General features: G+C 35.0%; 1 protein-coding gene across 1 annotated transcript in view; it reads right to left on the bottom strand.

Annotated features, from left to right (window-relative positions):
- Positions 1-23320, bottom strand: part of MALRD1 (MAM and LDL receptor class A domain containing 1) — a 544472-nt gene that overhangs the window by 433579 nt on the left and 87573 nt on the right. The window contains exons 14-17 of the mRNA XM_074324842.2: positions 20389-20509; positions 3970-4122; positions 3443-3548; positions 2608-2975 (exon numbers count right to left, since the gene is read on the bottom strand). Coding sequence (XP_074180943.2) covers positions 2608-2975; positions 3443-3548; positions 3970-4122; positions 20389-20509 — 748 coding nt within the window. The remainder of the gene's footprint in view (positions 1-2607; positions 2976-3442; positions 3549-3969; positions 4123-20388; positions 20510-23320) is intronic.

Raw genomic sequence — 23320 nt, 5'->3', positions numbered from 1 at the left:
AACTATATACTCATTTAATCTAAATTCCTCCACCTTTCAAACTTCACCTTTCCCAAATTCAATGAAATTCCTGTTCATCCTTAACTATCCTAGCCTGGAGCACACACAATCTTCCCAACGGGCCCTAAACACTACGCCCCTTTTTCATCCCTCTTTGTGCCAAATGTTGTGTTGTCTGTTTTGCTGATTCTTAGCTGTGTTTCTTCAGTGATAGTCTTTTCTTCTTGGTGGATTGTGGGTCCTTCAAACTGGAGCTTTTAAACTTCTAACTCCCTCAGTCACTAGAAGAATTCACACCACGTAATAAGGAATTGACTAGTCTTTTATCAATTGAATACTCTACCTAAATTTCTAGGATAACATAGGAATGTATTCATTTTTCAAGATGCGAGGATTTTGTCAACACCAAATATTCATTTAGCATAAACAGAAGAGAATGTACATTTGACATTATTTGGGCAGAAGGGATGGGACAGAATTACTGAGTAGTTCCACATTTTGGCTTCATTTATCTAAGTTAATATTTTTGAAAAATAAATCATAGCTGTCCTTTAACTATTCATCTTACTATAACTGTATTTGGCGCCACAGTTAAACAAATAATCAAACAATAAATAAAAGCATATGTGAATAAATGTAGCCAGGCAAGAACCAATCATCTGTTGCTGAAAACCAGACTACAGTGAAGGGAACCAAGTGAGTTAATGTCAAATGGGAGGTGAGCTTTCATTTTATATTTCCTCACTTGTGACTAATCAAGCCCAGCTGTGACATGAACTGGGGACACCCAGCGTACTGTTCAGGTGTCAGTCTTTGGCTGTAGGGCATAAGGAGAATGTCAGGTTGCTGAGTTTTTGACATAAAACTGACACTAAACCCAACGGATTTGTACTCCACCTGTCTTCATCCTGACTACATGCTCAATCTTCATTTCAAAAGGGAACATGGGTAGCTCCACCCTTAAAAAAGAAGACCATGACCCTAAACATACTTCAAGAAATACAGCGAGGATTTGGGGATATCTAATGTATTCTATGTGATAAAGTAATATGTCTAGATGGAAAGCTGTGAGAGAAACTGACAGTCTCATGTCACTATTACTTCTGTTCATTAATATTTAGTCACAAGAAGTATACTGATATTATAGTTGTACTGCCATAATCCCATTTTACTAAGTTAAAACTGAAAGGTTTGAAGGATAATTTGTTTATTTTCAGCAACAGGTCAACATTTTTTAAATAAATGGATTTGGAGAGCTTGAAAAGGATAAAAAGGCTTTCTAAATTTGCCAAAAAAATATATTAGGTGTATGACACGGAAAACTTCTTGTATTAGCCAGGGTCAAAATCATCGGTTTTGTTTACATCACTCAAATATTAGTTGTGCAATGAAATCCCTGACTATTCCAAAGATCACATGTATGCAAAACTCTCTACAACAATTTATATGGAAATTTCTTAGTGTAATTTTTCCTATGATGGCCCTAGCATTTTATGGCTCTAGTTTGGTTATAATTGGACTCCCAATTTAACAGACACATAGCTTGAATTTTAAGTATTGTTGCTATTTCTGGGGAAGAAAAGATGCAATTTTTTTTTTGACACGTTTGTAATTAACAAATAAAACCACAACGATTAACTTTTGATTCATTTTCAGGAGCAAGTGCACTTATCTGGAGCTCAGTTTATTAAATTGCAAGCCCTACACAACCATCAGATACACAAGCTTTTTGATAATTTACACCAGAAACTCAGGCACATCTTAGACACCTCACGCTCTGCTCTCTGTAGCCAAAACATCATCAAATCTCCCTCATAAATCTTTCCCCAGACTTCAGTCTCCCCGTTCCATCACCATCACTGTGAGACAGGCTGCCCACACCTCCCCTGCTGACTACTGCAATAGCCTCTTCACAGATCTCCTGAATCCACTCTCCTCTAATTCACTCATTACACCACATCAATAGTGACATTTTCAAATATGCCAATTTTATTAGGCTACCTTCCTTCTTACGAATCTTCACATGAAGAAAAACTTCCTTAATGTGAATTAAAAAGATCTGTGAATCTGGCCTCCCCTTATATCTCTGTCCTTATGTTGTGCCCTATGTCCCCTCCGACTCCTGACACCAGCCTCATATTGGCTACCGCCCATCAGCCATGCTGGCACGTATCAGGCTTTTTGCATATAGGCTTTGACTTACCATTTTTCAGATCTCAGCTAAGTCATCACCTCTTGATGTCCAAAGCCATTATTATGTAAAGTCACAGCACCCCATTTGTAAATCCTGTCAAAGCTGCCATTTTATATTTATGTACTAAATATTTGAATAATACCTCTCTGCAATTAGGCTTTAAGCTCCAGGAGGGCAGAGCGTCATGTAGCTGTACTCAACACATATCCCTGGTATTTAGTTCATAAATCTACATAATAAGACTGATGGCTTGACTAATTAATTAATCACATCACATGTTAACATTCATCAACTTTGGAACAATGGTTAGTGTCTTTGGCTTGATTGGCTAGAAAACAGTAAACCTATCCAGATCACCACTATCAAAATGAGTGAGAGAAAAAAAAAAAAGAAAAAGAAAAGAAAATACCTACCACAGTCAAACTCATCAGTGTGGTCACCACAGTCGTCTACCAGGTCACATAACTGGAGTTTCTCCACGCAAGCCTTGGTGTGTTGACACCAGAAGTGATGTGGCCCTTTGCAGCTCTCCACAGGGAGGGGAAGGGTACAGTTTTCAAAGCTGATGTCATCAATAGCGGAGACCCCATCATATATGCCAAGACTGACTTTTTCTAGTGTCAGATGGAAGGGCTGAGTAAGGCGTCCAAGCTGGATGGTTGCCTGTGACCACTGGTTGCCCTGGTTATATAATACTCTCCAGAGTAGTGTGGTGTCATTGGAGTTTTCCTCATGGAGCTGTAGCACAGCGGCTCCCACAGAGAGGCCATAGTTATAAAACCTGAAAAATCGCAAACAAAAGAAATGGAGATGATTTATGAGGTAGACTACATATTTAACTTTTTAGACTCTTCCACTCAGCCAACAATCAATAATTACTTATCATGATGGACGCCTTCATTTATTGCAGTCATTGTGGCTGCACGATTGCAAAAGCTTATCTCCTGAGGTGCATACTATGGCCCTCAAAACTCAGGCACCTTTCTCAAGGAGTGCCGTCCAGAACAGAGGAAGCAGTGTTAATTAAATTACAACCTATTGTTGGAGGGAAACAGTCCCTTTCATCTCAAGAAAGAACACAACAAATACAGATACTATGCTCTTAAGTAAAATGCTTATTGTGTGAATCTAATGCAATAGCTATTTTTAAAGCAAAATCAGGGCAAAATCATAATGTCTAATAAATGCAGGACTATGCCTGAAACCACTGAGCTGCTACAGTAATTGACCATTGTTTTTAATATTCACCAGAAAGAAAGGGTACATCCGGGTCCTGTCTGGCTGAAAGTTGGGCTCTGGAGTTTAGCAACTTGTGACAAGCTGCTGCTTTTCTTCAGAATGAACATAAAATGCCCTATGGGGATTCAAAAATAAGTCATAAGTTAACCTATTGAATTCTAAAGTGAAACAACTGTCTCTTAATTCTACACTAGGTAAGTTCCATGTCTAACTAAAATTAAGACTACAACAATTAAAAATCAATAAAAATGATCATTAGTCAAATTTGCTCTTATAAATATTAAAGTATGATCTATGCCTATGTGTAAAAAATGCCAAAAATAATTGATAATTTCAGCGAAAAATATATCTATACTATATCTCCACCATCCATAAATGAATAATTCCATGCAGACAACGTAAGTATAATTAACAATATTCAACTGTCCTACTATTTGTTGTGGTAACATAGAACACTCTCCGCTTCTCTTTCTGGTCTCAGAACTGAGGAAAAGGTAAACTGAAGTAATTACAAAGAGCCTCTGCATGTTTCTTACCTTGAGCTGTGTTGTGAGTATGATCACGGGATGGGGCCTGTTGCCCAAAATCGGCAGAAAGGTTACTTCTCGAGCTCCATACCCAGTCAAAGTGGTCACCACTAAGTGCTTCAAACCATCCACAGCTATTTGTTTCAAAGTCACATTTAGAAACTGAAGAACAAAAACATGGCTCTCAGGTTGGCTCTCCAAAGTGCACACTTTAAAAAGCTGAATGGAAAGCACCTCGTTAGGCTTCTCTAAGTACGTGAAAGGACACACTTGAGGGGAAAAAAATGACCCATTCTGATCTTAAAAAAACCTAAGGTTGTGTTTATCATACTAAAAATTGATAAAGCAAAATCATCAATTCAAAAAATTCATTTTTTTTCTTAATGTTCTTTCTAAGAAACAGCGTCATTCAGCCATATTGCTTATAGAATTGCCAGGGTCTGCTTAATTTATTCTGATATTCATGTTAGTTTCTCTGCCTCTATTATATCATCTGGAAAGCTTAATTATTCCTATAGAATATTTTACACCAAACCATGGAAGTAGCTACTTCTAAAAAAGTTTAGTATTTGAAAAGTCTAGATCCATTATATTTGATTACTGTTCACCTCCAATTTTTATAGACCTTAGGATTTCCCAAAGCATTGTATGCATTGTTTAATCTGTGCAGGGCAGAATAATTTGACCTACTTTTCAGGTAAATATGCAGAAAAGAAGAGAAAGGGAAAGAAAGACAAGTTATAATAATAACAGTGTAATATTACAGCTAATAGTCAGTGAATACCCTACATACTACATCCTGTACTCTTAATGCTTTAATCTAGATCTTTCACAATATCCCTATGGGGAAGACTTATTATTATTATTATTATTATTATTATTATTTTACAGAGAAAGAAAGGGAGGCTTAGGGAAGTTATTAACTTAACCAAGGTCATATAGTTAGGAAGTTGTTGAGAGGGATTGAAATCTAAATATTCTGACTCCTAGTCTAATATTCTTTCTGCAGCTGTTGACAATAACTGTTAAATGTCATTAGATGAGAAACAGGATAAACCAAAGAGGCATAATCTGAATTTGCTTAGTGTGGCTGTCATTACACATCCCGATGCAAAATGAGGTTTATTCTCATTGATGATTATTACTTTGGGATTCTTGATCAAAGGCTATTTTGATCCAAGCATATAGTAATAAACTACCTCGATGTTCCTTTGCAAAAGAACTTAGGAAGTAAGTTTAAGGGACAAAAGTATAAAGTATGTCATTCAATGAGATTGTAAAATTTAAAACTGTAAGGACATGTTAACCTAATGATAAGTCATTTTCAATTTTGAAAACGCTACTACTACACAGGAGGATTGTGAGGTGAATGGTATTATTACAAATATTTTCTAGATTTTTATAGTTAATATGTAATATCTGATTTTCAAAATATATTTGTTTTCTGTCAAGTTTCCTGGCCCCAACAGAATACTTTCAAATTTTATCAAAAGTCAATGAGAACGTATGAATACATTTAAAAATAAATACTTTAAAAATGTTGAGTCAACTTTAATAAGCAAGGGATGACTGTATTTCAGTATATATAGACAATTAGAAATCAGCAAAATGAAGAAAGTACTGCTATATTTAGAATACAGATTGCTCAAATAAAGTTCAGATAACTGTAGTGAAATATTAAATGTCACTTAAAGGAAAATAATAATAATGATAAATATGACAAGTTAGGGATATATGTTAAGAATATTTAAGTCTATATTTTTAAAGGCCATCTCTATTTACAAATACATAATATACAAGTAACCCATAAACATACATAAATTCCATTTAAATCCCTGAGGAAACAAACACTTTTGATTCCTATTTTACACAATCTTAAAAACAGGATACAGGAGTGCTTCTTATACAAATATGAAAAGGAAACAAATTAGTGTTACTGTGTAATATCTATCCCACATAGCTACCTAGAAAGGGAACCTTACCACCTGCTATCCAGGGAGATACTGCTGTGGAAATAAATGGATATTCAAATGGTAGTAAAATTTGGAAACTACTGCAGCAATTTTATTGTTCTCTAAGGCCCTTAAAAGAGTAATTTTTAACAGATGTTTATGCTGTTAAAATTCAAATATACTATAGTATACTTTGTTATTACATATTCACATTTCTATACACATTTAAAAATGCACTTTGATCACAGATGTAATAATCAAGATGAAATTAATCTTCTAGTTAGCTATTAATCAAATATAGACCTCATTAAAAGAAAAGAGGTTTGGAAAATTATGCATATATACATGTATATGTTATATATATATATATATATAATTTCTGACAGAAAGACAATAGCCTGGTTATATTTTAATAACTGAGATTCAAAGATTTTTCCATTTTTCTGGAGCATCCTTACCAAATTTCTCAATTACGTCATCATCAGAATGACCACAATTTGCAATAACAATTGCAGCTTTCATTTACTAAGGGAGTATTGGGTACCAAGCTTTGGACTAGGGGCTCTTATATACATAACAGGATTCAGACACAGGATTTCTAAAAATTATGCATGTCTATTCTATAGCTATAGATAGAAAAGCAAGTGACTCCACAGCAGCTTTTAATTATTTTATGTATAATTACCCTTGTGGCCTCAATTAGTTATGTAAATGTAATTACAGTAGTTGCCCCGGGGAGAGGATGCAAGGGGCATTTCATGGGCTGATAAATAGGCCCATCATCCTTTGCTGTCATTTTCACAGCTTTTTCATTCACGCAAAAGAAGATTAAATCATGTAGGAGTCAAGGAACCTTGTGAGGGGAAAAAAATATGTATCCAGACCCTGTCTCATTTCAGATTCACTGTCTTACCACTTCTTTGATGGTTCTGGATGATCCCTACAGAGGTTGATTTCTAAGGAGTAAATATAAAGTGTACAAAGGAAAAGTCTCAGCTGATTATTTTGACTTCACAAAAAGACTTAAAAATGTATAGAAAGGTGCTCCTTGACATTTACCAAGAGAAGTTGAAACTTATGTCCACACAAAAACCTACACATGGATGTTTATACTTCTAGAAGCTGTATTCATAATTGTCAAAACCTAGAAGCCACCAAGATGTCCTTCAGTAGGTGATGGATAAACTGTGATACATCCAGACAGTGGAATACTATTCAGTGATTAAAAGAAATTGCTATCAAGCCATGAAAAGACATGGAGAGCCCTTACATGCATGTTTTGACCTGAAAGGAGTCAATCTGGAAAGACTACATACTGTATGATTCCAACTATATGACATTCTGGTAAAGGCAAAACCATGAAGACCGTAAAAAGGTCAGTGGTTACCAGCAGTTGGGGAGGGATGAATTGATGGAGCACAAATTTTTTTAGGGCAATGAAACTACACTGTGTGATACCATAATGATGGATACGTGTCATTATACATTTGTCCAAACCCATAAAATGAAGAGCACCAAGAGTGACCCTAATGTGAATTATGGACTTGAATGATTATGCTGCATCAGTGTAGGTTTATCAATTGTAACAAATGTCCCATTTTTGTGGTGGATGTTGATAATGGGGGAGGCTATGCATGTGGGGAGTTGAGGGTACAAGGGAAACTTCTATAGTTTCCTCTCAATTTTTCTGTGAACCTAAAACTGCTCTAAAAAATTAACACTTAATTTAAAAATTACATTTTAAAAATCTTGATATCTCCATACTAGGATCAATCATTGAGTCAATCTAGAACTATTACAGGCCACTTTGTAACTCCTAAATACTTCTCATCAAAATTGGAATTATGTATGTATTAGTATATTGTAGTTCTACCCACTAGATTGGAATCTCTATGAAGGCAGGGACCATATATGTCTTATTCATTCTGTAAACAGCTGTACAGCCAACTATAGTGTTTGTTAAATATTTACTGAATGAATGAAGTAGCCCTGAGGACAGCAAGTGTTTGCTTCCTATTCTCCTATTTCTAGACACCCTTCCAAAATACCCACTGCTTTACTCCAGTGATACAAAATTATACCCCAGGTAAAAACTTTTCTAGCCAACCTACCTCACTCTTACTTTTATCAACAATTTGATTCTGCAATTTAAACTCTGCTTCTAGCCAACTTCCCCTGTGCCTTATGGAATCTTTAACTGAAGTCAAGAAATATCTTTATTGCCAAAGTTTTCATTAAACCTCCCCTTATGCTTCTTATCTTAGAGTCATATCCTTGCCTATCAGAGATGCATCTTATTGCCAATGGAATAAAACTAGCTTTTTTTTTTTTTATCAGTTATATGTTTATGTATATTTTCTATCTTCTCTGTAAATTGTAATTAGCAGTGCAAATATACTAAATATATTTGCAGGTTCTACACACTTTTAGCAGATGTTAAATTCTTATTATTATTATCATTATCATTATTATAATTATTAACCAGCCTCTTTTATGCACGTGTGTTTAGATTCTCTCACTGCATCGTTTTTCCCTAAAAGAAAAACTCCTTACATGTCTACTATACAAACCTAGCTAAATGATGGAAACACTCAAACTCTCTTGAAATATAGCCACCGGAAATTAAGAAATAATAACCTATTGTAAAGCTTATCTTCTAAATGCTTATGGGTGTGAAGAGGTTTACATTATTTGAGAATCTTACAAATTAATCACCCTGGAAAATTTAGTGGCAAAGCTAAAATCAACTTTGAGATTCACTTTACCTACCCACCTCTACCCTGAACTAACAGTGTGAGCACAGAAAGGACCGAGAATTCCATTCTCTTTATGACTCACTTTTCTTCACTATAAATTAGTTAATACATATAAATACATTTCAAACAATGCCAGATACAAAATAAGAGCTGTAGAAGTGTGTGGTAGTATTTATATTATTATAATACAGTCTTTCAGGTATCTAAATCTGTGCCCCAAAGAGACAGGTTTACATCACCACTGGAAGGAAATGGAAATTACACTGTATGTAGCGGCAGAGTTCTATAGGCAACAGACGCAGATTGTCAAGAAAACTTGGTGTTGAATGGGGGAGGATCATTATGCCTCTTTATACTTCTCAGCATACACATTGCTGAAAACAGAAACAAAATGAACAAGAGAAGTAAATGTGAGAGAAAAGAGAAGGACTGACATAGTATGAGCTTACAAACAAAAAAAGACACTTCTAAAATTTTCAGAGTGAAGAAGAACAATGATCTTGCTGAAAAATAAAATCCAAAATGAGCTCAAAGTAATGCCACCCACACAAAATCCACTTTTACCATAGACACCATTAACAGCATAATTTAGTGAAATTTAATCTTAATCATAGAACATGACTTTCTTAATAAATACACAGGTTATATTCTCAATAGAATTTTCAACTGAAAAAATGAATTATTTCTTTTTTATACCTACTATAGTGTCTATTATTTTATCTCTACTCTCATGAATTTCTTTAATCTAACAATATAATTATCTATGGAACATATTGATCAAAATATCATGGGTTGTTTACCAGATTTTACTTGTCTACAGAAATATTTTTCTCTTTGTTTCCCTCAGTGATCAATGGCTCCATAATGAGAATGAATGGACTTTTTCTCCCCGTATTGGTTTTATGTCACAGAAATGATGAGCCTTCACCAGAAACAACTTCCCATCCCAGTATTTTACAATTACTTCTGTCTAGGGAGTTTTTATTTGTTTGTTTGGTTGGTTTTTGACTGGAAAACAGTGTCTAGATTATAATTTGAGGGCAATATGAAAAATAACAATTCCGTTTACTAAGAAAAATTAACTCATCTTTTTACTACAAAGACTTATTTTTTTTACCAATACGCATTTCATAAAAATGTAAGATGATCAATAATTAGCAAATTTAGCTTTATTCTGAGATGCTTTTTTCCCTTGTAGTCAGACCTATAAAAAAGAGAATGAGATGTAAACTAGCAGCGTATTTTCACAGCTTTTATTAAACTAAAAAGTAATTTGTGGCAATTCAGAGAGATGCATTATTTTAGGAAGGCTTTAAATTTCTATTTAAGTTTAAATATGTCCAACGTCACCAAAAAATACCTTCTCGAAAACATTTTTTCATAAAATATGTGGGGAAAAAAGAGTCCTAATTAGAACACACACACACTCACACACACATTCACACACACAGCCAGTAGGCCAAGAAAGAAATCATCCACCAGGATGCCTCAAGAAAAAAATGGTACATCAGAACCAAAAAGAGACGCTCCCTCCTCTACTGTGCTTCGTGGTATCCATCCTGTGCTCTCTACTAACAAAGCCTAACAATGTGTGAGCTAGTCAAAACAGATATGTTTACACAGTCCTGCTCTAGTAACTCACTAAAAGCAGGGCAAAAAGGGTGGATTTGGAGCTGAGACACAATGACTGTATAAACGGTACACTTGCTTAATGGTGTCTTGTCTGTAACTAGAGGAACCCCATTTTAAATCCAGGCAATCTGGCTCAAGAATCCAAATTCTTAACCACACATTATTTCTTTAATCACAATATATTTCATAAATCTGAAACCTCTGAATTGACTTAAAAAATTACAGTGTATCTCAGGAACTTAAAAGACTGTGTTATAGACATGAACAAAACATGGAGATCACTGTTTTGGCAATAGACCCATGACCATAGCGAAATGCATTCAAAATTAGCAAAAGAACTGCAATTCTATAGAGTCTTAATTTTCATTTCTTTGCCTGCTTCTTTTGCAGAGCTAATTTTATACTAGGGATCTGTTTATTCACAGAAATGCTAATTCTTCATCCCATTTTTATGAATCCATGCATTAAAGATTCACACGAGATACAGTAGTTTGGGAAAAGTATACAACCCGTATCTAAGTTTGAAAAAGTAAAACAGAACAATAAGAAGACACTCCTTTTTTCCTATACTGTATGACCTGTTTTTGCTTAGGCTTTATTGATACTAAGCCAGTGTTTCTTTCCGTGAGCAGAGAGAAAAGAAGAAAATGAGAAATTGTTCAGATCTATTTTTAGAGAAACAAAGGACAGGCATTTCAGACTAAATAGTTTTTAGAGAGAAATAAATTATAGAACTCAGAAAATGTTATTTGAGACTATTTAAAATATATTTACAAAGTACAGAGTTGGCTTTCTCATCTACATTACATAGTGTAGACTGGAAAAAAATTATTTATAGGCATACTGGTGTGTGTGTGTGTGTGTGTGTGTGTGTGTGTGTGTGTGTCCTGTTTATCCAATGTGGACATTGTAAAAAATGTATCACTGATACTATGTGACACATGAAATCTTCATTTATAAGTTACTTTCTGAAACAAAAGCAACCACTATGTAAAGCAATATTAGCAGTTTTAGTCTTATAGAAAACTAAATATTTGTTCGCAATAATGGGAACTTCTAAATGGTATCTTCATGACCCTGAGAGAAGTGAAAGCAAATTTCAAACTGCACAGTGAAAGTTGAACCCTTCTACTTTGCTGATATGACTGTTTATTAACATAATAAGCCGTTAGCCAAAAAAAAAAGGCAAAATGCAGTGAGTGTCATTAAATAACCATTTACACCAAAAATTCAATTTTAGCTCCTAGTCTAAAGAAATAATTCAGACTAACCATTTTAATCTAAGAAAAATAAAGAGATGTCCTTAAAAATGATGACAGAGCCATATTGATTTCAAATAACCTATGCAGGGGAAATGGACTTATCAGAAAGTGGAATTGTTTGAACACACCCGGGCACTGATTCTACTCTCTGCCTCCCACTCGGGCCCCAAATCCTGATAGGGTTTGTCCTGCGGATGCCAAGTTCAGGTTTGTCCTTGAGAGCTGAGATACTGAGATAATTTTAACCATTCTCTTAATAGAAAACATACAGATTATTTGTCAAAGTTCTTCATAAACCCCAACACAAACCTGGTATAAAATCACTCTGGCATGGACGTTTCTGATATGTTTCTCCCAGGCTCAGACAGAAATTCTGCTAACGCTTTACCCTGAAGCTAAACCTGTTAGCGTCTGAAGGCCAAAGGAAATTGTGCTGAGATGTTGGATCTGGCCTGCTGTGTAAGTACTTCAGTTCTTCCGTTACCGTGAATAAATATTGGAGAAACTTAATTTAACATCATAGCCAGTGTGTGGTATCTTTAACTGTCCACAAATGAAAGGAAGGAAGGAGGGAGGGAGAGTAAGAAGGAAGAAAGGAAGGAGGTTGGGGAGAGATGGAGGGAGAGAGGGAAGGAGGGAGGGAAAGAAGAAAGGAGGTGGGGGAGGGAGGAAGGAAGGAAGAAAGGAAGGAAGGAAGGGAGCTCCTTGAAAACCTGTACACCTAGGTTTCAATTTAAATAATTGTAGTTTTATGTTATGATATAAATGAATATAGAAACATTCAATTATATCATTCAAGGTTATCAAAACTCTAGAAAATGTCATAATCTTTATATATCCCGAACTTTTTTTAATGCAATAATTTTTTTCTCTCTTTTACCAAAATGGATTAAAACATATTTTTTTTCCCAAAAGGTTTGAAGATATTTCAGACGCATTAAACACATAAATTCTTAGTAAGTTTAACAATTCCTTTGAGGTAGGCCATTATCATTAAATCAAGTTGGTTTAGTGATGTTTGTGAAAACGAGAAAATCGGAATAAATTGCATCAAAATATTAAATATTTAAAATTCCAGGACATCAATGTTCCTTTTAAGGATGATTTATTATTTATAAAAAGAAATCTTGATGGTGGTATTGTCTTTTTCCCCTTGCAAAAAACAACTTTTTTCAGGCAATTAAATTCTCTATGGGGAAATTGATATGTTGGTTAGTGCAATGTTAGACGTACATGCTCAGCCTAAAATGCATGCCCTTCCTCCCTCCTTGTTGCAGTGAAGACCTAAGACTCCTCTTATTCCTCAGAATTTCTCGTTGTGCCTTTAGTTCATCTCAATTCACTACCAGAACCATGAATGCAGATTCATAAAAATGGGATGAACAATTAGCATTTCTATGCAAAAACAGGTCCCCAGTATAAAATTAGCTCTGCAGAAAAGTCAGGCAAAAAAGTGAAAATGAAGACTCTAGAGAACTGGAGTGTACTTGTTAATTTTGAACTCATTTCACTCTGGTCACCAATAATGATCTCCATATTTTCTTCATGTCTGTAAAACAATCTTTTAAGTCCCTGAAACACACTCTAGGAATGGAAGGCAATTTACCACATTTCAGATTTATGAAATGTACTGTGATTAAAGAAATAATTACGTAAGGGAAAGGATTAAGTTTTATTTTATTTAAGGATATTAATCATTTAAACTTCTAGGCAGAATTTCCTGTTATCATCTGACATCCTAGGGCATGACAACCAAAGGGCTTGATTTCTCCTCCAAAAAGTGAAATCTTTACCTCTGGCTTCAAAGTTTCTGTTGCTTAATCTGATCACGATGGCAACTCTTCATTTCTGTCAAGTGTCATTCTCAATTTAATGATGACTTTGAAAGGACAGAAAGGCTAATATTGTGTGGTCAAGAAGAGGAATTCTGGAGACAGATAACCTGCATTTAAAACGGGGTTCCACCAATTACAAACGAGACATTAGGCAAGGGTGCTAGTTATAAATGTATGTGTCTCAGCTCCAAATCTTTCCTTCTTTGCCCGGCTTTGAGATACTGGAGCTGAACCCTGCAAACATTTCTCTTTTGACCAGCTCACATGAAGTTAGGCTCTGTCCATAGGAGCACAGGATGGATACCACAAAGCATAGTACAGGAAGGAGTGTCTGTTTTTGGTTCCAGGGAACTTTTTTTTTCTCTCTTGCCCACAGCTGCCAGCAATGTAAAGTGACCCACTGTCTAGTCACCCTTTGGTAAGCAGTGCAGGCATCCTAGTAGATAACTTCTCCTTTGGCCCACCAGCAGTGATCCAAATCTAGCCCACAGCATCCCAGCAAATTCCCCCACATTCCAGTGGGTCCCAGTCACACCTTCCCCAATAAAGTCTAAATCTCAGTGTTGGGTTGGGGGAGGGTACAGTTATCCAAATGTATTCTGCCCTTGGATTCTCCATCTCAGCCCTGGGTGTACAAGCTGTTCCCTACATTTGCTGTTCCTTTCCTTTTTACTGTTCTCTTTTACCTCTTTTTGTAGGTAGCTACCTTTTACCATGTAATAATTTTTTATAGAGAGTCTTCCTCGTTCAAATTTCCAGTTGTGTTGTTTTATTTCCTAAATGGACACTAAATGATAAGAAAGTCTGTAAATAAGGGTAATAGTGCCTGTTCTGATCATTAAAAGAGTTTATCAGATAACGTCCCTAATGTACATTTGGTAGCAGTCCTAATGTATATCAGAGACAGGCTTAGAACTGTTCATCTCCAGCATAACTTTCAATAGGTAACTTTTCTGAAATAGCAAAACAAAACAAAATAAAACAAAACAAAACCCAGAAAACATTTTAAGAAATTCCTGCTGAGCAATTATCTACCTTCAATAAAAAACATTCTCTACCTCCTCACAGGTAAAATAGCACTTTCTTTACACCTCTGTTCTAGTTATAATTACAATGCGACACTACTAATCACAAAGTGTTTCTTACCTAATAGATTATGTTAGTTGAGGAGAACAATCATGCTTTATTCTTTACTGAATCTCTTGGCACAGAGCACTCAATAAAGGTGTGTGGTGAGTCACAGCTTGGCGACATTGGCAATGTATCAAAACCCATCAATGGCCTTGATTTTTCTCAACAATCTGATCTGTGTTCTGCATGGATTGTGGAGATGCTCTCCAATTCTGAGCCTCATCACACCCACGAATATGTCCATGCTTCCCCTCCCCCGCCTGCCATTTTCTTGACTTACAACTATCTTGAGTTTCATTTCAGGTATGGGGGGGAGATCAATACAATGTGATACTTCTGTAACCTTCCCTCTTATCTGTCTTCATTATCTTTAATAGCAGTTATTTAAGTACTTTTGCCAAAGCTTATCCACCACCAACACTCCCTTTGTTTTCCTTCTTTATTAATTTTCCAGGGATGCTAGGATAACATTAGAGCAATACAGGTGTAATACAGAAAGAATAGATACATGGCCTTGAAAAAGAAGAAACTTAAAGGGGACCCTCAAAAATTAAAAAAATTATAGAACTGGCCACAATCTATTGTTTTATGACCAATTTATTGATTAATGCACTACAGTTTGAAAAATACATTCTGAAGCATTATGCAATCCTCTGCCATTAATTATACTGGAATGGCAATGGTGTAGAATAAGAGTAAGCATTCTTATGATAGCAGAAAGAATTTAATAAGGGAATATTTGTAATATAAAGTTGTCCTTGTCTTTTGAGTTCTTTCTTGCATTTATTCCAAATTCTGTACTCCATCACAGCAAGACTGAAAGTAACATATCTTCATTCATTGCTACTGTTTTAAAGCTAATCTTGTTTGCTTTCAACTGCAAGTCTTTTCAGTTGTACGTGAACTCAATTCTGACTGCCTACATTAAAAACCCCTTACTTGAGTAGTATGCACTTTATGTTCAGAGAGTAAATATGTGCACATAAATCTTAGCCAAGTAACTAAGTACTAATGACTAAATGTCACACAAAGCAACTAAGTGACTAACGTACTGACTCATCACCACTGGCCTCATCTGCTTCATTTGAGCCATCAGATGGAAAAATCACACACCTTGCTGGATGCAATACAGCCTGCATCCTCATGTGGCACACATCCACCTTTAAAATTAAGAAATGGAGAGGAGAAAACATCCTCTTCTTCAATAAATAAAGAGAATGCATAATTGTTTCAGGAACACTAATTTTTAATTATGCTTAGGATAAAGAAACTGGATAAAAGTAAACATTGTACAAATCAGAGTACAATTTGCTATTTTCATTGCGTGTGTGCTGCTGCAAAAGTAAACATAAGGGGCTCAACCTCACTAATCATCAGAGAAATGCTCATAAAAACCACAATGAGATACCACCTCACTCCATTCAGAATGGCTATCCTTAATAAATCAACAAAGAAGTGTTGGCGAGAATGTGGAAAAGAGGAAAACCTCGTGCACTGTTGGTGGGATTGCAGATTGGTGCAGCCACTATGGAAATCAGTATGGAGGTATCTCAAAAAACTGGAAATGGAACTACCTTATGACCCAGCAATTCCACTCTTAGGTATCTACCCAGGGAAATCCAAAACACTAATTTGAACAAATATATGCACCCCTATATTTATTGCAGCACTATTCACAGACGTGGAAACAACTGAAATGCCCATTGGCAGACTAATGGATTAAGAAACTGTGGTACATTTATATAATAGAGTATTACTCGGCTGTAAAGAAGAATGAAATTTTACCATTTGCAACGAGATGGATGGACCTAAAGGACATTATGCTAAGTGAAATAAGTCAGACAGAGAAAGACAAATACCATATGATCTCACTTATATGTGGAACCTAAAGATCAGAATAAATGAGCAAACTAAACAGAAATAGTATCAGAGATATAGAGAAAAAACTGATGGTTTTTAGATGGGAGGGGGATGGGATGGAGGAGAAGGTAAAGAGATCAGAAAGCAAAAATTGGTAGCCACAATATTACCATGGGGTATATGAAAGACAGTTTGGGGAATATAATCAATAATGTAAAGATTTTGTAGGGTGTCAGATGGGCATTTGTCTTATTAGGGAGACCACTTCATGGATGGTGTAGATGCCTGACCACTGCACTGTACACCTGAAGCTGAAGCTGAATAATATTGAATGTCAACTATAATTATATATATGGTCACTGGATATGGAGTACAGCCTAGGGAATAGAGGCAATGGAATCGTAACAGCTATATATGATGTCAGAGGGGTAGTAGAATGGGGTAGGGGGTTATCACTCTGTGAGGGGTGTAAATGTTTAAGTATTACATTGTTTTGTATACCTTAAACTAATAAAAAAATGTAAACATAAGGCTAACGCTCTGAGGAGTGCTCTGAAGGGTTGTACCACTAGCACTGTTGGTGGGGTTGCAGATTGGTGCAGCCAAGCAAAGCTTTCCAAAGCTGTAATTCAAGTACAGGGTCCAGGTAAATTTCTGGCCATTCCGCCCCCTCAGATCGAACATAATTCACTACCAGTGAAACCTGGCATAGTTTTTAACTCTCCTTGCAGTCCTGTCCCTAAACTTCTGCCTGGTAGTAATACCAAATTCCATAAAGGAGATCCTATTATGGACAAATCCTACTTTCTGGACAAATTTGCAAAAGCAGTAAGAAATGTTTTTTGTGTGTGTGTAAAACCAATTTCAGAAATAATTCATAAAATTTTAGTCTAATTAGAATTTTACTATATCCAATTGAGCTGGTGTTCAGATTGAAGCACACATAAACGAGTTTTGAATTAATGTATGAAAAGAATTCTCTGTAAGTGAGATCAAGTACTCTGAGACTTCTGCTAAGGTTAATTTTAGTGATAAATTAAAACTCTTAGCCACACTTTTGCCTCCAATTACATTTTCTTCAATGTCAACTTTAATGCCTTTCTACGATTCCAATTCGGGTGATGTGGTATTCGATTAGGAGAAGGAAAATGTTTAATTAAATAACAGAAACGAGGCAATGCTGGTTAACCCTCAAAAACTCATTAGTCATTAAGTCTGCTGCTTTGCATTCCTCGATGTCTATCAGAATCACACATACGCACAGAGCTTAGAAAGGTTTATTATACGTTCAGGGCACACATTCTGAATAAAGTAATTACATGTTAACATAATATAAAGTTGGTACATGGAGTTATACAATCTTTCCAATGAAAGATGACTTTAATAAAAGACCTTTAATTAAAAGTTCTTTAATCCAGTTCTCAATCCAGAATTGTTCTCTGATATCATCCTTGATCAATATATTTAGCTCCTATAATAATGCAACTTTCCCACTTACTGTGTTGTTTAAGGAAACATAACTTTAAAATATATGATGTGCCTGATTGCCACATGTGAATATTTTTCATCTATACAGATAAAGAAAAAATGAAGTGTGACTGTTCTCAGGCAACACTTTTAATACTGTCTACTAATTGACACAGGGAGTAGGAATGGTCAGAAGGAAACACCCATCAGTGTTAGCATGCCAAAGTAACTGCAGGCACGATGTATGTTGTTTCAGTGCATTTGCAGAACCTAAATAATGGTTAGAGTTTCAAAAATGTATATTTGACTTTCAAAAAAATGCGTATTTCAGTATTTGGGATCCATTTTTATGACAATATTTCTGACCCTTAATTGAAATTCTCTATAAAATATTCAGTCAAAGAATTAGCCAAACTCCACCTGTTACTTGAGTATACCATGTTTTGAAGTTAAACAGAATTTTAGGGTCAAGAATTAAATTTCTGGTTGGGCTTTAGTCACATTTCTAAACACAATAAGTTTTTTTAAATCCTAGGTAATTCTGAAACATGAATTTCATTATATATTCATTTGAAGTGCCAAACGAAATTAAAATAGAATTGAATCTTTATAGTGCTTTAAAATATGCAAAATAATTAAAATTCTTTCATAATTTTTATAATTAAAATACTTGTATGTGACAAATTTAGCCACAGTATAGATTATTGGAAGAGAGCCTAATATCTAGACTGTGACATATAATATTTTTACCTTTTTAAAAATATATATGCTACATCAAACTAAAAAGCTTCTGCACAGCAAAAGGAACCATTAACTAAACAAAAAGGCAAGCAACCAAATGGGAGAAAATATTTGCAAACAAAACTCTGATAAACAGTTAAAAAAGAACTCACACATCTCAACAACAACAAAAAAACCAAACAATCCAATTAAAAAATGGGCAGAGGACCTGAACAGACACTGCTCACAAGAAGATATATAAATGGCCAACAGATGTATGCAAAAATGTTCAACTTCACTAGCTATAAGGGAAATGCAAATTCAAATCACAATGAGATACCACTTCACACCTGTTAGAATGGCTATTATCAACAAGACAAGTAATGACAAGTGTTGGAGAGGCTGTGGAGAAAAAGGAACCCTTGTGCACTGTTGGTAGAAATGTAAATTGTTACAGCCACTATGGAAAACATTATGGAGGTTCCTCAAAAAATTAAGACTAGAGCTAGCATTTTAATATAGGGAAGGGGCACAAGGACTGTTTTTGCAGAAGAAGGAACTAAGCGGTTGGATTCCATGCCCGCTACCTACATTCTTCAAGACACGGAACTCAAGCAGACATTAATCAATCACACAGAGCAAACTCTCCAAAGACTAGAGATTCCACTAGGACCATCCCTGTAATTAAGCCCACAGAAAGAGAACACAGGCTGTGCTGCCTCTATTCTTCCTGCATTTTACTATAGTAAAACTCACGTTGTTCTTCTATCCTCCTTTCCCCCACTACAGTAATGAATTTTCCATGGAAGCAGAAAACACACCTAAACCCTAGCCTGGGGAATGGAGGGCGTCTCCATTTCACTAGCAATTAGAAACCACCGCTCTGTCTATGGGGTGACTTGTTTTCTCACTTTCTGCTAAATAAACTTACTTTTACTTTAAATTCTGTATCATTCATGTTTGCATTCTTTCCCATGTGAAGCCACGAACCCTATTTTCCTGTAACAATATGACCCAGCAATCCCTCTTCTGGGTATCTACCCAGAAAATCAGAAAACAGTTATCTGTAAAGATATATGTACCCCTATGTTCACTGCAGCATTATTCACAGTGGCCAAGACATGGAAACAACTCTAAGTGTCATTCAATGGATGACTGGATAAAGAAGACACATACATTGTACATACATACAATGGAACATTACTCAGCCATAAGAAAGGATGAAATACTGGCATTTGCATCAGCATGAATGGATCTTGAGAATACCATAATAAGTGAAGTAAGTCAGATAGAACAAAACAAGAACCATAGGATTTCACTTATGTGTAGAATATAAAACAGAAACAAAAAAATGAACAAATAAAACAAACAAACAACCTCATAAAAGTAGATGCAGGCAACAGTTTAGAGGTTACCAGAGAGGAAGAAAGGGTGGGGGGAAGTTGAAGGATATAAAGGGGGTTAAATATATGGTGTCGGAAGGAAAACTGATTCTGGGTGGTGACCACACAATGCAATATATAGATGATGTATTATAGAATTATACACTTGAAACGTATCTAATGTGATTAACCTATGTCACTCCAATAAATTCAATTTAAAAATAAAAATAAATAAATAAAATTATACATGTTTTAGTTTTCAAGGACATGTGACATAATCCACATTTTTGTATTAGGTATTAGTGAGCTATATTATTGAAGGACTCTAATATATTTTACATTTTGACATCAAGAAGAACTAATTATTTCAATGTTTAAAATTGCAATGACAATTTTGTTACTTTGGAAAACTAATAACAAAAAAAACTCACCTTTGTTTACTATGTTCGCACCTGGAAGTAACTCATATGAAATTTCACATTCCTGGGATATACTGATGTCATCTAGAGCAACGGTAGCATTTGATGATAAAACAGTTGCTTCTAAAATCAACTATAATTATAAAAAGACAAATTATTAAAAAATACCATAAAAGTAAATAACTGAAAATCACATTTCTTTGTGTAGAGAAGCTCATTAGCATCTGTCACATCTTCCCATCTAACTTTAGAAAACTGTTTTGACCAGAACATTAAAATTATAAACTTATAAAGTCATAACTCTTTTGACAGCTTCTGATGTGACCTTAATACCTTAGGTAACTTCGTTTTAATGAAAAGTTGTAAAATCCATCACTTCTGAAGGATTGCCTTCCCACTGGAAATATTAGGAGTCATGTGCATTTAAAACGTGTTCTTTGGAGTAATCAACTGTGTGGTTTACAACTTTATTTAATTGAGAGAGGAATTCATTCCTAATGGGTCTGCTGGAGGCAATGATTCATTTTCATATCAGAATATTTACTCTTCTATATTATGTATACATATACAGAAATTTAATGAGGTAAAATATACAGTGGTTAGTAACCATATACAGTGGTTAGTAATATTCTTATGCTAAAGCACTCAGAGGCATCTATTGAATGTAGTCTAACACTCTGAATAATGACTCATATAATTTATTTGCTCTCGTTATTCACTCACATTATTATGTTGTTATTCTACGATTAAAAAATAAATAAATAAAAGACAGAGATTATGTCTGGAATCTTAAGGACACAAAGCAGGACCACCAACGGAGGACATAGCTAATAATGCATCTCCAGCTTATCAGGGAGGATCTCAGATATCAAAGATTTTACAGTTTACTTGGTGTGACACATTAACAACTAAACTACACCAGTAGTGACATATAAGAGAGATGTATAAGATACTATTGTGTTTCCCTGAAAATAAGACCTACCCCAAAAATAAGCCCCAGTTAAGATAATCAGCCAGACGGACACATTTAGTACATTATAACAATGTTCCAGAAGATGACATGACTATATTTAAATAAGTGTAGATTGTTGTACATGAAGAAATAAGACATCCCCTGAAAATATGTCCTAATATCTCTTTTGAAGCAAAAATTAATATAATACCCGGTCTTATTTTCGGGGAAACACAGTAGGAGAATCAAAGAAAAGCACTTCATTATTTCTCTGCCAGGAATATGAGACAGAATTTGAACAAAGATCTGAAGTAATACTAAACTTCAGTTATAATTGCTGCCTAAGATTTTGTTACTTTGAGAAACTAATAATATTACAAGCAAAATCAAGGAGATGGGAACATGTTCGGCATACTTAGAAAACATTTGGTATTGTAATGAGGTTTGAAACATGCTACCCCAAAATATGGCAACTTGGCACACTGAATGTTTCAAGCTGAGGGTATCTGAGAAATGGGATGTGCAGGATGAACTTTCGGATCTTCCCCTGAATCAGATCGTAATGCCTTCCCATAGAGGTGCCCTCCCTATATCTGGAGGAAAGGAGTATCCTTATCACCGAGGACAAAAGGACACAGAGAGGAATCTGAATGGACGGGCTTTGCTCAGGGCCCTCAGATAACTGCACTTCCCTCAGACTCCTTGCCCTAGTGTATCTTCCATGACTGTCTAGTCTTCATCAAACCTCACATAAAAACACTCAGAATTAACTGTTTCTTCAGGTCTTCCTGTCCTTATAAAGGAATACTCACATGTCACGTAAAATTTACATTAAATAGTTGCATATATTTTTCTCCTATCGATCTGCTTTTTCAGTTTAATTTTCAGACTCAGCCAGGTCCAAAGAGTAGTAGGTCTATAAGGGTTGAGGAAAACTTTCCCCCCTACATAAGAGTATAGGATTTTAAGAGAACAAATAATTAATTCAGTAATATTTAGATGGAAAGGATAGGTTCCATGAATTGGTGCAGCCCAACTGGATAGCATTAATTAAAAAAAAATAGCATACATTATAGAAATTAAGCCCACTTGTCAGCATTTTCCCTAGAGAGACACTCATTGGCATACACATGACGGCCTGTGTGGGAAAGTTTATTTCAATGCTGGGTTTGATAAAAAATGAATAGGAGTAATTCAAATGTGAATCAATAAATCAATGATGACATAGACTTTGGATTATTATGCCAGTTCAAAATAATATCTATCTCTATGTGCCAATATGGAAAGGCCTTCAACATGTGTTTCCGAGTAAAAAATTAAGTTACAGAAAAAAATTTGTGGTATGATACTACTGAGGTTAAAACATACAATGGTTTAGATTTGTTGATATATGTGGTATCTACATACATATTACATAAATATAAAAGGGTTTACAAGTAAAAATAAATTAGTATCTATAGTTACCTTAAGATAAAAACAATGATGGGAGGTGACAGTGGTCAAGAGTAACTATTGCCTTATCTGTAATTTTTGATACTTTATAATGAGATGTATATAATTTTCCTAATTTTAAAAATTCTAATTAGAACTGGTTTCTGTAGCATCTTGGCCAACTGAGAAATTTGGCCTTCATACAAGAGGCATAAAATAATGACAGGTTTTAAAGAAGGATTTTGATGAAATATATACAGACATTGTAATTGTGAAATATATTATGCTTATCACCATTAAGTTATTCTAATTTATTTGGGACATCTTTAATATTGAAAGCTTTACTTTTATTCATTATTATAATACACCCTGGATTGAATTCAATTAAAATATAGATGTGTAATTCTGGAGACTTGTTACACAAGCATTTGTTGACCACCATATTTGAAGTCCTGCACTACTCAAAAAAACAAAAAAAAAGAAAAACAGCTGGAGAAAAGACAATGGTTAAGCAGTTCTCTGTGCCCCAGAGAGGCACATACCTCTATTCTTTGAATGGAG

The sequence above is a fragment of the Rhinolophus sinicus genome, chromosome 1 (assembly GCF_057876585.1).
Source record: "Rhinolophus sinicus isolate RSI-liver-muscle chromosome 1, RSI-T2T, whole genome shotgun sequence".
Classification (NCBI taxonomy): Eukaryota; Metazoa; Chordata; class Mammalia; order Chiroptera; family Rhinolophidae; genus Rhinolophus; species Rhinolophus sinicus.
This window is presented reverse-complemented; position numbering and strand designations above follow the sequence as displayed.